Here is a 14,600-nt window from a genome sequence, read left to right on the forward strand (position 1 = left end):
CATGTTCTAAGAAGGATCTGCAATCTGACCTCTGTTAAACACCCCAAGTAACATGCAGAAACCACAGAACAGATGGCACTCACTCATCTGATGGCCGCATGTACGAAAATATGAGACACACAAAAAAGGGAAGACATGGAATGTGTTGAAGCAACTTTCTCCAACCTGGTGCTCTCCAGATGTCTTAGAAGTCAATTCCTCAAATCCCTAGTGAATATAGGGGTTAAGGATTAGGGGAATCCAAATCTAAGGCATCTGAGGGCACCAGGTTGGGGAAATCTCTTCTAGAGGGTTGCAGCTCATAGCCTAACACAGATCACTGCAATAACAGAGGCTGGTGATGGATCACCAGTCTTGAAAACACCCCAGGCAGCAAGTTAGTCAATTTCAAAAGCCCAAGGTTGCAAGGAGACAGCTGAGTTTTTGTGACTGTCACACCTGGCTGCTAATTAGCTACAGTCTTTCCCTTCCTTTGCCCAGTGGTGCCAACACAGCACTGAGTAGATCCAGAGTAAATTGCATTTTACAAAATCCCTTTCACCACCTCCCCTCTCAGCTTTTTATTTATTGTAATTACCTGAGTAATAAGATTTGTTTTCCTTGTTATTATATATATTACCACACAGGGCAACAACAAAAATAACAGCAGTGACAACGGCTGGGAGAAAGAACAACGGCTGAGAAGAATTATGCCTTTTATTTATCTCTGTGGTCATTATGGGGCCACAGAGCACAGACGGGGGAAGCGGGAGCAACGCAGAAGGGAGGGGCACATGGGGAACAGCTGTAAATAGAGAAGCTGGCATGTTCCTAGGGAGCAAAGATATTTAGGAGCGCATTCGCTAAGGAGGAAATAGTGGTGCTAAATGAACCCAGCTCATAATTCATGCAGCAAGGCAGCTTGGGCAGATAAGGGACAGAATAAATAACTCTGGAAAAATGAAGGCAAGGGGAGGAGATCTGTTAGCCCAGGAGCAGATTTTGAAGACCTGGTCTGCCAAACCAGATCCAATGTTTTCATTCCTTTGGGCCACTCCATGTGGACCCGTTTGGGATTTGCTACTCAGATGGGGTGCGCAATCCACCCATGGAAGATAAACCTACGCTTCTGTTGTAGGAACATTTGCATTTTGATCACAGGAAGTGGGTTTCTACTGAACTGGGCCATCACTCCATCCATCCAGGGACCTGTTTCTTGGTTATGCTAGTGATTATGGGGCACAATATTTCTTGCCTGCTATATATTTTAATGTTTGTATTGTCGTCATTTTTATTTTAAGTCTGTTCACTGCCAAGAGTCCCTTGACATGGGCAGCGATGCAAATGAATTAATAAACAAACTCAGGCTGGGTTGTGTGAATGGCACACTTGCCCATGGTTAACCTAACCATGGTTTACTCATGAACTCAATTTGCTAGGTTCACACTGTAAACCCACCACATGGGCTGGATTCACACAGCACAAAGTAATACAATATGTTGGCTAGCACGGGGCTCAGTGTGCCTTGCCCACCAGCCTGCGACTGGCAGGTATATCCCATCAGACCTGGCTCTGCCAACTCGCCTGGGTGTGAGGAGGGTAACCAATCCTGGGGGTGGCTGGCACCTTCAAGACGCTCCGGCAGATTAGCAACCATCACTTACCATCAATTCCCTTGGAAGATGTTACTTATTAATTGAACATCATTTGTTTGTATTTTAATCAATCTTTTAACCAGTATTTATTTTTGTTTTTACTGTAAAATGCCCAGAGTCGCTCATTGAATGAGACGGGTGGCAAATAAATTTGAAGTATAAATAAATAAATAAATCATTAAGAGCAGGAGGGCAGCAGAGAGGTAGAAACACAGTGTGAGAGAAGGTGTTGCCATGGTTACCAATGCCCTCCCGGTGCCATGATAAAAAAAAAATGACATCCCCAATGACATTGCAAGTGATGACATCATTGGAATATCCCACATGGGATGCTAACTTCTGCTCCACCACAGCTTTGGAGTAGGTTCTCCAGAAGCTATGATTGGTAACAATTCTCCAGTACTTGAACATAGGTCTTACGCAGTCTTTGCTTCCTTTCATCCCTGGAGATCCCACAAGTGAACCAGGATTTCCAGCAAGCAGTGTATGAATTTTATCAGTTCACATTGCTACAGAAAGGTTGGGGAACCTGGCAGTTTTCTCAAAAGTTCCTCTGCAAGCATTTAAAAACTATCAGAGCTGCTGGAAACATGCCTCACAGTCCTGATCCTTGCGGTGAGCCCCTTTTGGCTAAAAAGGGAAAGAAGAATGAGCTGTATGGTATCTTTGCCCCAATGTGCAAAACAGATCTTCACCTCAGCAACAAGTAGTTATTGCCCTAATTCCTCCTCTCCTCCTTCTCCTTCTCCTTCTCCTTCTCCTTCTCCTCCTCCTTTTTCTATGTCAGAGGTGGATTACCTGCTGTATTCAAACTGAACTACAATTCCCAACACCCTTTACCATTAGCCATCTGATCGGGGTTGATAGGAACTAAAGTCCAATATATCTGGAGAGCACCAGATTGCCCACCTAAACTAAGCACTTCCATCCATTTGTCTGCCTGCTTTTCCCACCTAGGTTCACATGATACACTGAATCCACTTTAGCCTTGTGTATTGCAGAAACTTAGTCCATCTATTTAGTTCATGGGGCACAGAGCCAGAGCTACATTTAATAAGAGGCTCCCAACCTACTGTGTAGAAATTATCTGGATGAGGAACAGGAATGTAGATAATGTAAACATGCAGCTGTCTTCTGCAAACATGAAAGAGTGGGAAAAGGAAGTCAAAGACATCACTTTGTTGAGAAAGTTGTGGTGCCATAAAAAAGCATGCAGGATTTGAAGCATGACTGGGTATCTGCACCATCACTCCCAGCCACTTAGAGACTGTTAACTGTTATGGTCACCATTCTACCAAGATAAGCCTGGCATGGTGATTGGAAAAGGAAGGGAAGAGCCATCATCTAACCTATTTAAAGGCCTCGTGCACTCCTTCAGCCTTAACATCATGCTGGAAAGATTATGGAGATGTTGCATCTCTTCCTCCCTTTCTCTCTTCCTCTTTTTTCTAAACATTTCCCTAAGTTGAGTTGATCCTTAGAATCTACGTGGTGCCAACTATCAGGCTTTCTTGGCAGCAGCATGGTTGCCACTTGCCATGGCCTTCTTCTGAGATCTTGTTTTGACTTTCCAGTCCACCATAAAGCCTCAGGAGTCCCCAATGGTCTCCCATCCAAGTACGAATCATACCCAATCATCCCTGGCTTCCAAACCCAGACAAGGTTAGCCGGAGGTGCCATGTTCTGAGACTTTATTAGCAGGAAGAAATATATCATGAACAAAACTCTAATTGTATTTCCCTGGGAGTCAGGGGCATGGAAGCAAAAATGCCTCCCACCTTGCCTAACACCTCCATGGAAGCCTTCTGAACTGGATGTTGGAAATATGACCTTTTGATATATGAAATATAACGTTGGACAGATGACCTCAGGACCTCCCAACCTACTGACCACAAGAGGCATTGAAGACTAGATATATAGGACTTCCCCTGCACTCTATTTTTGTGAGACAGTTCGTCTCAGTGTTTACTTCCTCCATTTGTCTTCCCGGTATCCTTGCTCTCTGATCCTGTGGCTAATAAGCTGTACCTAGTAAGGAGCTAGGCTTTACCTATGTATTTCCTGTAATAACGTTTCTGCTGAAATCACAGACAGATATCTCACTAGTCCTTGCTCAGATTAGATTCCTACTTTCCAGGAACATAGGATGCATTGCCATTAAAAACAGTCAGCCTCGGCTGCTGGTGGGGAGGATGACATCTGGCCTGGTGTCAGACCCAGCCCAACGGTGAAACTGTCCAGTAGAGTCAAGTTCCTTCATTTGCTTACACCTTATAGAGAGAATCTTGCCAGACTCAATCTATACTACAGCAACTAGTGGATATACTCTGGGAGATTCTAGGGAATGGCTGTCCTGAACCTCTTTCGCTTCCCACACTCCCCATGAGGACTGCATTGTCTCTTGTCTCCTTTCCCTTCCTGGAATGCACCCCCTCTTTCCTGATAGCCTTCATCTCTCACATCACCCTCCTCTTCCTAGATACCTTCCAGCACACCTGGATTCACAGTATACCTTCTGCCAAGACCAGGAAAATGACATGATAACTTTGCATGGGGTGTCAAACCAGCCACTAGTTTGTGAACCATGACTGGATCAGCATGCTGTGTAAATCCATCCAGTTGTGTTTTGTTTATTCAAGAAGCTACAAGTAAGCAAACCCAGAATGTGTGATTCCTGGCCTAATGTCAGATCCATCCTTTGGAACTGACTAGAGGGAAACAAATCAATTTATGGTGACCAGCATGCTATCCCAAGGGCTATGTGATTACCGCCAAATTGCAAAGACCTTTAGTATTGAGTGTGTATATTCTTCCATCAACTCCAAGCTTGATCAATGATCCTGCAGCTCTGAATCATTTTTAATTTAATACTTCGGGGAAGAGGATAAAAAAAAAAAAAATTCAATCAAACCCAGGCACAATTGGCAAGCAGGGGGAATTAGCATTTGGCAATGTTCATTATTGCTGTTTATGATGTTTGGAGGGGGGGTTGACTGATGCAATTAATAACCTTAAATTTAGAGATCATAAATAATAGTATTTCTCTGGAGCTGTAATGTCTGGGAAACATCAACTCAGAGCTCAAACTGCCACCAGCTTCTGATCCTGGCAGATGCTGCACTCGCTCACACACTTGTGTAAGTGCTGCCAGTGTGAATGTCAAACCGATGAACGTAGCAGGACTTCCACCAGAAGAGACATTGCTTGCTTCATCCGTAGGTGAGAGCTTCTGAGAAACTACAAAGGGTGCTGTAAAGGGAAGTGGTGGCAACTTCATCACGGCCGTTGGGCAGTGAAACACACGTGTCCACATCAGCATCTTTTTTATGACAAAATGGAATCTGTTGCCTTGGGTCTGCCGTGGCATTTCATTCTTTCTAAGGCTGAAGCTATGTGAACTAGGTCAGGGTGGGAGTCTATGGCCAGTTTTCCCCCGTGATGATTTATCAGCAAGCTTGAAAAAAAGATTCAGGCAGGATTGATTTATCCTGATTTGTAGTCAGAATCACCCCAGGTGAATACCTAATCATAGTAAAAGCAACAACAACAAGATGGTTATTTTGTTCAAGCAAGAGATCAACAGGGGCAAGTTTTCTTTAAACTGCTGACAAATGTCCTCCTTATGGTCACTCCCTTCTCTGCCTAACCTAGGAGCATCAACGCCCTTGAAGTCACTGCAGCTTCTCTCGTCTCTATGGCACTTCCCTCCCAACAGCTCCTGTAAGAGGAAGCAGGAAAAACTAGCTGGCTGGCTGGCTGGCATCTAGTCTTGTGCCTTAATTTAATCCCCCATGTTCACGTATTTAGTGTGCAGCACACCAATTTTCCTTTTTTTTTTTTCCTGCCAAGTCTCCCTCAGTTTGGAGAAAGACATTTTACTTCCGAGGTTCTTTCCAAGGAGAAGAGAATGGTGCAGAAATGGTGCACCACAGGGGTGTTGGGTTCATGCAGTTTATTTAGCAACCTAGGGGCAGAAAGATAGGCTTCATGATACAGTTTGTTCTCCAGTAATCTGCAACTTCCTTGGATTCCTATGTTGCCTTTACCTCCCACAAGGTTTTTTTTTCAGCTGCTTCAAGAGAATCCTGCCTTAAATAAACTGTGATAGGGTTCTGCCACCCCCTGGACATTGTAAGAGGACAGGCACAACAAAAGTTTATGCCTTTTAATAACATTGGTTAGTCAGAAAAGGTGCAGCACTTTAAAAAAAAAATTTTGGCCATTCCCTGGAGAAATTCACAGGAATCATTGCCATCAAACATGGTAGAAAAGTTTGAAAGCCCAGTTCTATTCAAGTGCAATTTAACTTTCTTACTTTGCTTTTGTCTGACCTTTCTTAAATCCTGTCCAATTTGTTCACCTAAGTTCTTTTTTTTTTTTATTGTCTTCAAAATTATATCTTGTGTCACTGGTCTTCCACCTCAAATATTACCTAGATTCAAAGACATCGCAGGGTCTTTATGGCAAAATCTGTATGATTCCCAACTTCTATACCTCAAAATGTTCACCTTCATAGCTTTGAAGAGCCCAAATTCATGATAGCCTGAAAAGTATTTCTTCCCTACACATGCACACATTTATGTACCACAATGAAATATGAACTCCATCTGCAACTGGGAGATGCTCTTTCAAAGAAGTGCATATCACAACAAACTGGGCTATTACAACCATTCTGAAATTAGCTTCCAAAATAGAAGCTGCTAATTTAAAGATGCAGTCAAATTCACATGATTGTAGATTGCCCGGTGAAAAGATTACATTGCACAAATTCCTTTAATACCTAAGATGTACGCAGTTATTTTTTCATCCAGCGCAGAATGTTAGCATGCAGCCCTTGGAACCAAATTACTATAGCTATTTCACATTCCACTTACCTCCACATGCTCAAATCTCGCAAGTCTGAGAAACCTACTTTGATCTGGTTTGATTTGGTTTGCTGTGAAGATCAAAATCATGATCTTGCATTGCTCACACAATCCACTACTGGTTTAACGGTGCAACAAGTCACCATTCATGTTCACAGCAGCTTCATGAAAATAGTAACACTGCTATGCTTCGCAGGTGCATGACTTAATTGCGCAGCCAGCTTGCAAAATTTCCTTTCCACTGGATACACTGTGAGGGGGGGGGGGGAGATTTGATATGACTACCCTTATATCTGTTACCTATTCAAGACATTTATCTAGTAGACATTGTATTAAAATGTTGGAAGCAAAAACACACCCACACACCCACAAAACTACTAGTGGAATCCCTAGAATAGGTCTAGAAGAACTATTAAAGGAGGAAGATTGCGTGCTGTAGAAATGTATTGCAAAATTATGATCACATCTACATTAAAACATTCACCATTTTCAATTTATATTTGACAGACAGATACATCCAACACAACTCCTGTAGCTTCGAGCAAGGTCATCAAGCAAGGATTAGGTCTCCTCCACTCATCAAAATGTATGAAAAGTGGAATCAACTTGCTTGTATGGTGGCAAAGCCCCATTCCTAAAACCCCATTTCTCAGTCCTGCCTCTGTGACTAACCAGGAAAGCTCTAGTGCAGAACATGATACTTCAAGGCAAGGCAAGGAGAAAAAAATCCCTCTTAAATCAAGAAAGATGTTGGGACAAGTAGGCAGAAGTGGCATCAATAGCATAACTAAATGGAAGGAGGAAAGATTTATAGGGGTCTGAATGTATTAGATGCAAAATCATTCTGCTCGTTAATAAGTCAGATCCGAATGGAGATACTCCAAATAATCACCTTGTTCAAAATTGTCCTAGTTGGCGTTTTTATGAGCTTTCAAAAGAAAGGCGACGACATTAATTTATACTATAGCATCTTGAAGGCAGTGAGTTGAAGAGAGGTGTGACCTGAAATAATCTAATGCATAGGAAACAGAAGTAAGCTGGAACGGTTCAGGGTTTTTCATAAATATTTACATATATTGGAGAAGAACACCTTCTCTATGGGGCAATTTGTTGGCACACCTTGCAAAAAAAGTTAAGCTATTTATTTACATTGCCTCCACTTTCCATCAACCATAGGGATGTCCTTATGTAGCCAAGCCTTTTTGCTTATCAGATATTACAGTGTCATCTTTCAGTGTCATCAGGAACTCTGATAGACTGAGATTTCCCTGGTCCCCCCAAGAAAAAAATGCAACCAAGAGGAATAATGTCATTCGATGGGAAAGCCTTCAGTAAAGTCTTCAGGTGTGCCCCACCCCAATGAGCCACCAAAGAGAGACAATTCAATATTCTCAGCACCATTTATAGAAAAATGGAGGTGACAGGGTGGGGAAATATCGACAGATACATGAAAACTCAAAGAGAACAACTTTAAAAATCTCAAGAGCACATTGATGAGTAAAGCTCAGTGGACAGAGAATTAGGATGGACTCATGGATATGGAGAATAGAAAAGATGGGGAAATGAAACTGAATTATCTTTAAAGGCGGTCTTACAATCTGTCTGAAAAGATGAACTGGAGCACTCCATGCTGCAATGTTTTGTGGTGGACCCTGCTTATATAGTATATCCCATGAGATAAAGAAACAGAACTCACAGATAATGCTCTTCATCCTCAAAGAACCTCCTCTCTCCAAAAGTTGCAAAGAAATGTCAAGAAAGGTCAGCTGAACCAGTCTCATCCCCCTTCTCCACACTTCTATTACTGACCATTGTAATGAGGTGCAATGATACTGAAAGGTTAGGAAAGCAAAAAGCATTGAAAGCAAAGTAGAGTCAGATTTGGTTCATAGTTGACTGAGGAACCATCTGGAATATCCAGGACTGTAGGCTAGACTGAGAAATGAAGAGAGGGGGGAAAAAAAAGAATATCTTGGAAGAAGGCATCAACAAACTACTTCTGTATCATGTCAAGAAAACTGCATGGATGTGTCCATGTAAGTTACTAGGAGTCAAGCCAGCCTGAAGGCAATTTTACTTCAATTTTCAATTTTGTAAAGTACTTGAGTATCAAAAAGACTGATTTAATAACCAACTCAGGGTATTAACCATTATTCCCCTGAATCCAGAGATCTCTTTGGCGTGTCTTCTCCATCAGAGCTTGGAAAGACCAGCCTGATTCCAAATCCTTCCTTCAAAACTTCTGTTGCTTCAAAGCAGCAAGAGAAGAAAATTAGAACATAAGAACATTCCCCATGTAGTCCAGCAGCCTGTTCTCACAGTGGCCAACAACTGCACAAGGAAGCCCACTAGTCTCCCAGCATGTGGCCTTCAGAGGCAGTCACGCTGCCATCAAGGGTAGTAGCTATTGATCTCCACAACTTCCATGAATTGGTCCAACCCTTTTTTGAAGCCAGCCAAGCTGGTAGCCAGCACCACTTTGTAAAGAGCAAATGGCATCTGTCATACCAACCCCTCCACTGCCATAAACCCAAACACCATTTCTAATCTTCATCTTAGGAGGGCAAAGATAATAGCCTACTTTACAAATTACTGTATTGTAAATGAAACTGAAATAAGGTATGTGACATTATGCATAGTGACATTTCCTGCCAAAGATGCAACATTAATCTTTTTCAGATGGAATCATACTTTTAAAATGAGTAACTAATTACCATCACTGACCAGCACTCAAAACACAAAAAACCAACACATCATCGTCGTCATCATCATCGCTATTGCTATTGCTGTTGTTGCTTCTATGGGCTACAGGGTTACACCATTAGAGATGTCATTCTTTGGGGCTTAGGGGATTAAGTAAAATAAAGGGGTTCACTTTAGCAGCAAGTGCTGGTTTGGGGACCCATTTTGAAAAAGTGAGCTTGGGAGCTTCAGGAAAGGAACCTAGGGGCAACATACAGCAAACAGGTTTGCCTTACTATCACTTTAAAATGCAGTAATGTGTGTGTGTGTGTGTGTGTGTATTTGTATCTGTATTGCCATCCTTTAAAAAGCGGAGGGATAAGACCATTAAGTCCAGAGGCTTGAAAAAAAAACCTAACTGCTGTGGCATTTCAATCATCAGCTCCCTCCAGAGGGTTTCTCTAAGCTAAATCTCCATGGGAGAGAATGGATGCACCTGGGGGATGTTATTCATGCCATCTTGGCTAAAGCAATAAAGACTCCTTTGAGCTGAATTCAATTCCTGGAGACTTTATAGACCCATTTGTGTCATTTTCTTGGCAACAGGACAGATGTGGTTTTCCACTGCCTTCTGGGATTGCTTGTTTTTTGACTTCCCAGTCTACCTACAGTCCTGAGATTTTTATGATGGTCTTCCATCCACCTATTAACCAAGCCCTGTTCAATTTAGCATTTTGCAATCCAGCAGGATTGGCTAGGACCTGCCAACCTGTGATTCTTCAGAACTAAATCTCCCTGAATTCAGTGGGACTTATTATCTTTTAACTGTATGCTAGATTGCTCAGGAAAGGCGCCCTGCAATGCACAGCATGTCATTTTACACAATGCAAGGTTTTATTTAAAAAATACTTTTTTTTTAATTGCAGATAACCAATTACATGGTAATCTCTTTTTTACTTACATTTTAACAAAGGGAGGAAAGACTGAAACTATTATCTTGGTTTAAATTCAGTGCAGGACCATTACAGAGTAAATGGGACCAGTTATGTTTGACAGCACATTAAAGAGAGAAGTTTCAGACATTGGTCCTGGATAAAAGAATGTGGGTGTTGCACAAGCAAATCTCTTTTTCAGCCTGTGAAATTCAGGATTATGCTGTTTTATGCATATTTAATCACATGCAAGCCCCCATGAAGTTAACGAAGCTTTCTCTCAAGTAAGATTGCAGCCTTAATAAAGTAACCTGATCTAAGGAGTACAGATAATTAATTTTTTAAAAAATGGGTATTGTCAGTTAGCAATTATTCAAGATTTCTTTCCATGAAAGCATTTTTAGCAGTGATGCCATTATGTAAAAAAAAATCAGCCTTTCCTGACTCAAGCAATGCATTTTAAGATAATTTACCAAACAACTAATGATTCTATTTTCCCAGGTTAATCAGTCAATAGAAAGCGTTGTCTTCATTAAATACATGCACACTGCCACTCTTACTGAACTGTTGTAATATTTATGTTAATTTGCTAAATAACTGATTAATTGGTTAAAAGGTAGGCAATTAATTTACCATAAAATGGATTAATCAGTGAACAGTCTTTCTAAATTCAAGCTTGGAGAACCCTCAAATAGATAAGTGGTGCCTACTCCCGGATTCCAACTATAAATGATTATAAGATAGGCCATAAATATTCTGTAATATTAACAGATATTTGACTACCATTGAATTACATAAAATTAGTAGTAGTAGTAGTAGTAGTAATCTACAACTAGATTCACAGTCAAAGACTGGTAGAAACTTAATAATTCAAGTCCTAACCAAGGACCTAAGAATTATTAAGGTAGCGTCTGAGGATATAGGCAGTTCCAAGCAGGGTATTGTTTGGTAAAATTAGGATGTTCAGGTCTGATAAATTCAAAATTTCCAAATATCAAGGGAGTCCTTTAGGTATTGCTCCCAAGGCTCCAATCACGATTGGTATAACAGTGAATTTCTTTTTCCGTAGAAATTCAATCTGCAATCTGCAAGTCCCGATATTTTGTAATTTTTTCCAATTGCTTTTCCTTAACCCTAGCATCACCCAGTACAGCGACATCAATGAACCAGACTTTCTTCTTTTCAATAACTGTTATATCAGGCAGGCTATGAACAAGATGCCTGTCTGTTTGGATCTTAAAGTCCCGTCAGATCTTAACCCACTCATTTTCCAAAACCTTCTCAACTGGATGGTCCCGGTGGTTCTTGCTACATTCAAATCCAAACCTCTGGCAAAGTTTCCAATGAATAATTTTGGCAACTGAATCATGCTGCTGCCTATAGTCAGTTTGTGAAATTTTGCTGCAGCCACTGATCAAATAGCTGTTATTAGTGTTGGTCGCTAGTCAGCCAGATGCTCAGAATGGATTTGGCATTTTTATCCACCTATTGAGTCCTTCCCAAGGACCTGGGATAGGCAGATGTTGTTTGTTGGGGTTAAAGGGATTGTCGCAGGATGGAAGCTGTTCCAAGTAAAGCTGCCTTTTGCAACTGACTGATAGTGATTTTGTCAATGCCAATGGTCCTCCAATGATACTCCAGATGTTTTGGGATTGCACCCAAGGTGCCTATAACTATTGGTATTATTTTTGCTTTCTTTTGCCACGGTCATTCTACTTCTATTTGCAGGTCTTTATATTTTGTGATTTTCTCCAGTTCTTTCTCTTCTATTCTGCGGTCTCCAGGTATTGCCATGTCCTCTATCCAGACTTTTTGTCTTTCTTATCAACAATTGTTAAGTCTGGGGTGCTGTGTGGCAGGTGCTTATCTGTTTGAATTCTACAGTCCCAGATGATGATGATGATGATGATGATGATGATGATGATGATTTTATTATTATTATTATTTGCAAATTGGAAATGTTACAATGTTTTGGAAAGCCAGCGATAGAAAAGCAGATATCCGCTCATTTAGGAGGTTTAGCAAAGGATGCCAAGTCACCCACCCTTCCTTTCCTTGGAGTTGAACATGGGTAGCCTCAAGAGCTAAGTGACGTTCATATACCAGAGCAAATCCAAGGGAGAGCAATAGTCAGAAGCAAAATCCTTTCTCGCGTTCCCTAACAGGTTGTTATACACCCATTCACACATTTCCATTTCCTATTTCCCACTGATGTCAGCCTTCCATGCTCAATTCTCAGTGGAATTTGGTGGGGGAGAGGCATCTTAATAGCCTCATTATAACTCAATCCTCTTGGCAATCACCTCTCAAGCTTCCTATTAGAAGAAGTGATTTGTGATGCCCACTCAGCCTGCACATCTCTGCACATCATTCCCACTAACAGCAGGCAGCTCTTTTCCTGAGCACTCTCTGTACATACTAGATTAGATCCTCATCCCTTCTCACTCGAGATCTCATGAATTGGTTTCCCTTCTCTTCTCTATATTGTACAATGTTTTTTTTCTTTCCTTTATTTCCATGGGCCATGCATGGAAGGTAGATTTTCTCTTTCCAAGACTTCACCATACATATGAAAATGAACAGGTAACATCCTGGTTTTTTTAGCCAGATAGATAACACCATCTCAAGATTAAAAACCCCATGGCATTCTCAAGGAATGACTAGCTACTATTTGATAGATCCTACTCTAATGCTCAATTTATGGATGTTGAAATTGGAATCCACAGTTTAAGGTAGCAAAGTTATCTATACTCCAATGGCAAACCAACCCAAATTTGGCTAAGAGTCATTATGGTGATCCAAAAATTCAATAAACATCTAAATATAACAACTCACTGGCCACTGATGACTCCATCTGGATTCAGCATGGGAATAATCTTGAAGATAAAGCATTGCCGCAGGAGATCAGCAAGGGGGTCGCTACTGAGGAGGAACTCCAGAGTCCCCTTCATTACCCAGCTGGCATTGCTCTCACCAGGGTGGACCCGTGCCATGAGTACCACATAAGGACGGTCACCTAAAAAAAAAAAAAGAGTATGCTTTTTATAATGGTTTTTTTTTCTTCTGCTTATCTAGTATAGTGTTAATAGTAGTAGTAGTATCTAAGCATGTGCTTACTTTATTGTTTTATAATCAAAGACCAAAAAATGAGAAAACAAAGAGCAATAATACAAATAAAAACACCATGAAAAAAGCATGGAAGGCTTATGAAAGAATCTGTCAAGTGATGCCCCTTAAAAAGCCTCAATTACCTGTATTACTCACTGGTTCTGAGAGCCAGTTCACACTGATGTTGAACTTCCAGTATGTTTTTACTTTGCCTTTCATTTGTAGCTATACCAAGTATGTCCTTTGTTCTGTCTGATCACATTTTAATATAATTTTTAGTAAAACTTTTTTTTTTTTAACTAAAGTTTAAAACTTCATAAAAGTTAGAAAAACTAATACCGACGAATACAAAGAGAGGAAGAAAAGAGAAAAAGAAAGCAAGCAAAGAGAAAGCAAAAAGGGCAAGAAAAAAAGTTAACAATAGAAAGGAAAGAAAAAAGATACAATGCAGTAGCTTCCAGTATTCTTCACAGAAGTTATAAAAACAATTATATTATAACCTCTTTCTAAAGTTACATCCTACTTTTCTTTCTATACTCTTCTTTCTATAATCTATCCTGCCTAATCATCAAAACCATAAATCACAAATTCATTTTTTAAAATGTTTATGCAAAAAGTCCATCAGAGGTTTCCAGTCACCAATCAATGCAGATACAGTGGTACCTCGGGTTACGAACGCCTCTGTTAACGAACTTTTCGGGTTACGACCAACTCCGGCCGCAAAAATATACCTCAGTTTGCGAACTCCACCTCGGGTTACGAACTGGATCCGCGGCCATTTTCCCTCCCGTGACACGGTCCGCGGCCATTTTTCCGCCCGACACGTGGTCCGCGGCCATTTTCTGCCCCTGACACGTGGTCCACGGCCATTTTTCCGCCCCTGACACGTGGTCGTAGGGAGGGGGAGTCTCCCTCCAAGCAATAGCCGCCTCCCTGTCCTCCACGCCAGAACGGATTAACGGTAATTACATTGAACCTTATGGGGAAATTTGCTTCGGGGTGCGACCAATTCGGGGTGCGACCAGTGTCACGGAACGAATTAAGTTCGTAAACCGAGGTTCCACTGTAGTGTCTTCTTCTCTAATCAAAGAAGTTAGTTTATCCAATTCAGCAAGATCTGTCAAGTTCACCAACCATTCCTCCATAGTGGGTAGAGTCAAATCTTTCCATCTCTGTGCATATAATCATCTCGCTGCAGTATCATATATTGAAATAATCTTCCATGGCTTTTTTCTAACTGTTCATCCATTAGTCCTAAAAGGAAATGTTCTGGATGTTCTCTCTCATCATGACTGTTCTTGTATGGAACTGGAAGGAACAGTTGTGGCTTGGTCTTTGTTACGTGCAGAAACAAGACCTTCTACCTGGTGCCCTCCACG

The 14,600-nt window shown here is 41.2% G+C and overlaps 1 protein-coding gene across 15 annotated transcripts in view; it reads right to left on the reverse strand.

Annotated features, from left to right (window-relative positions):
- Positions 1–14,600, reverse strand: part of AGBL1 (AGBL carboxypeptidase 1) — a 484,353-nt gene that overhangs the window by 346,565 nt on the left and 123,188 nt on the right. For all 15 annotated transcript variants that reach the window (XR_015795343.1, XR_015795337.1, XR_015795339.1 and 12 more), the window contains one exon: positions 12,949–13,129. Coding sequence is in view for 6 of the 15 variants with exons in the window: in XM_088136392.1 (XP_087992518.1) it covers positions 12,949–13,129 (181 nt within the window). In the remaining 9 variants the exon portion in view is untranslated. The remainder of the gene's footprint in view (positions 1–12,948; positions 13,130–14,600) is intronic.

This window comes from Python bivittatus, unplaced genomic scaffold (genome assembly GCF_059951505.1).
Source record: "Python bivittatus isolate LINGU-HERP-01145 unplaced genomic scaffold, Pbiv_v1 ctg000140_np1212, whole genome shotgun sequence".
Taxonomy (NCBI): domain Eukaryota; kingdom Metazoa; phylum Chordata; class Lepidosauria; order Squamata; family Pythonidae; genus Python; species Python bivittatus.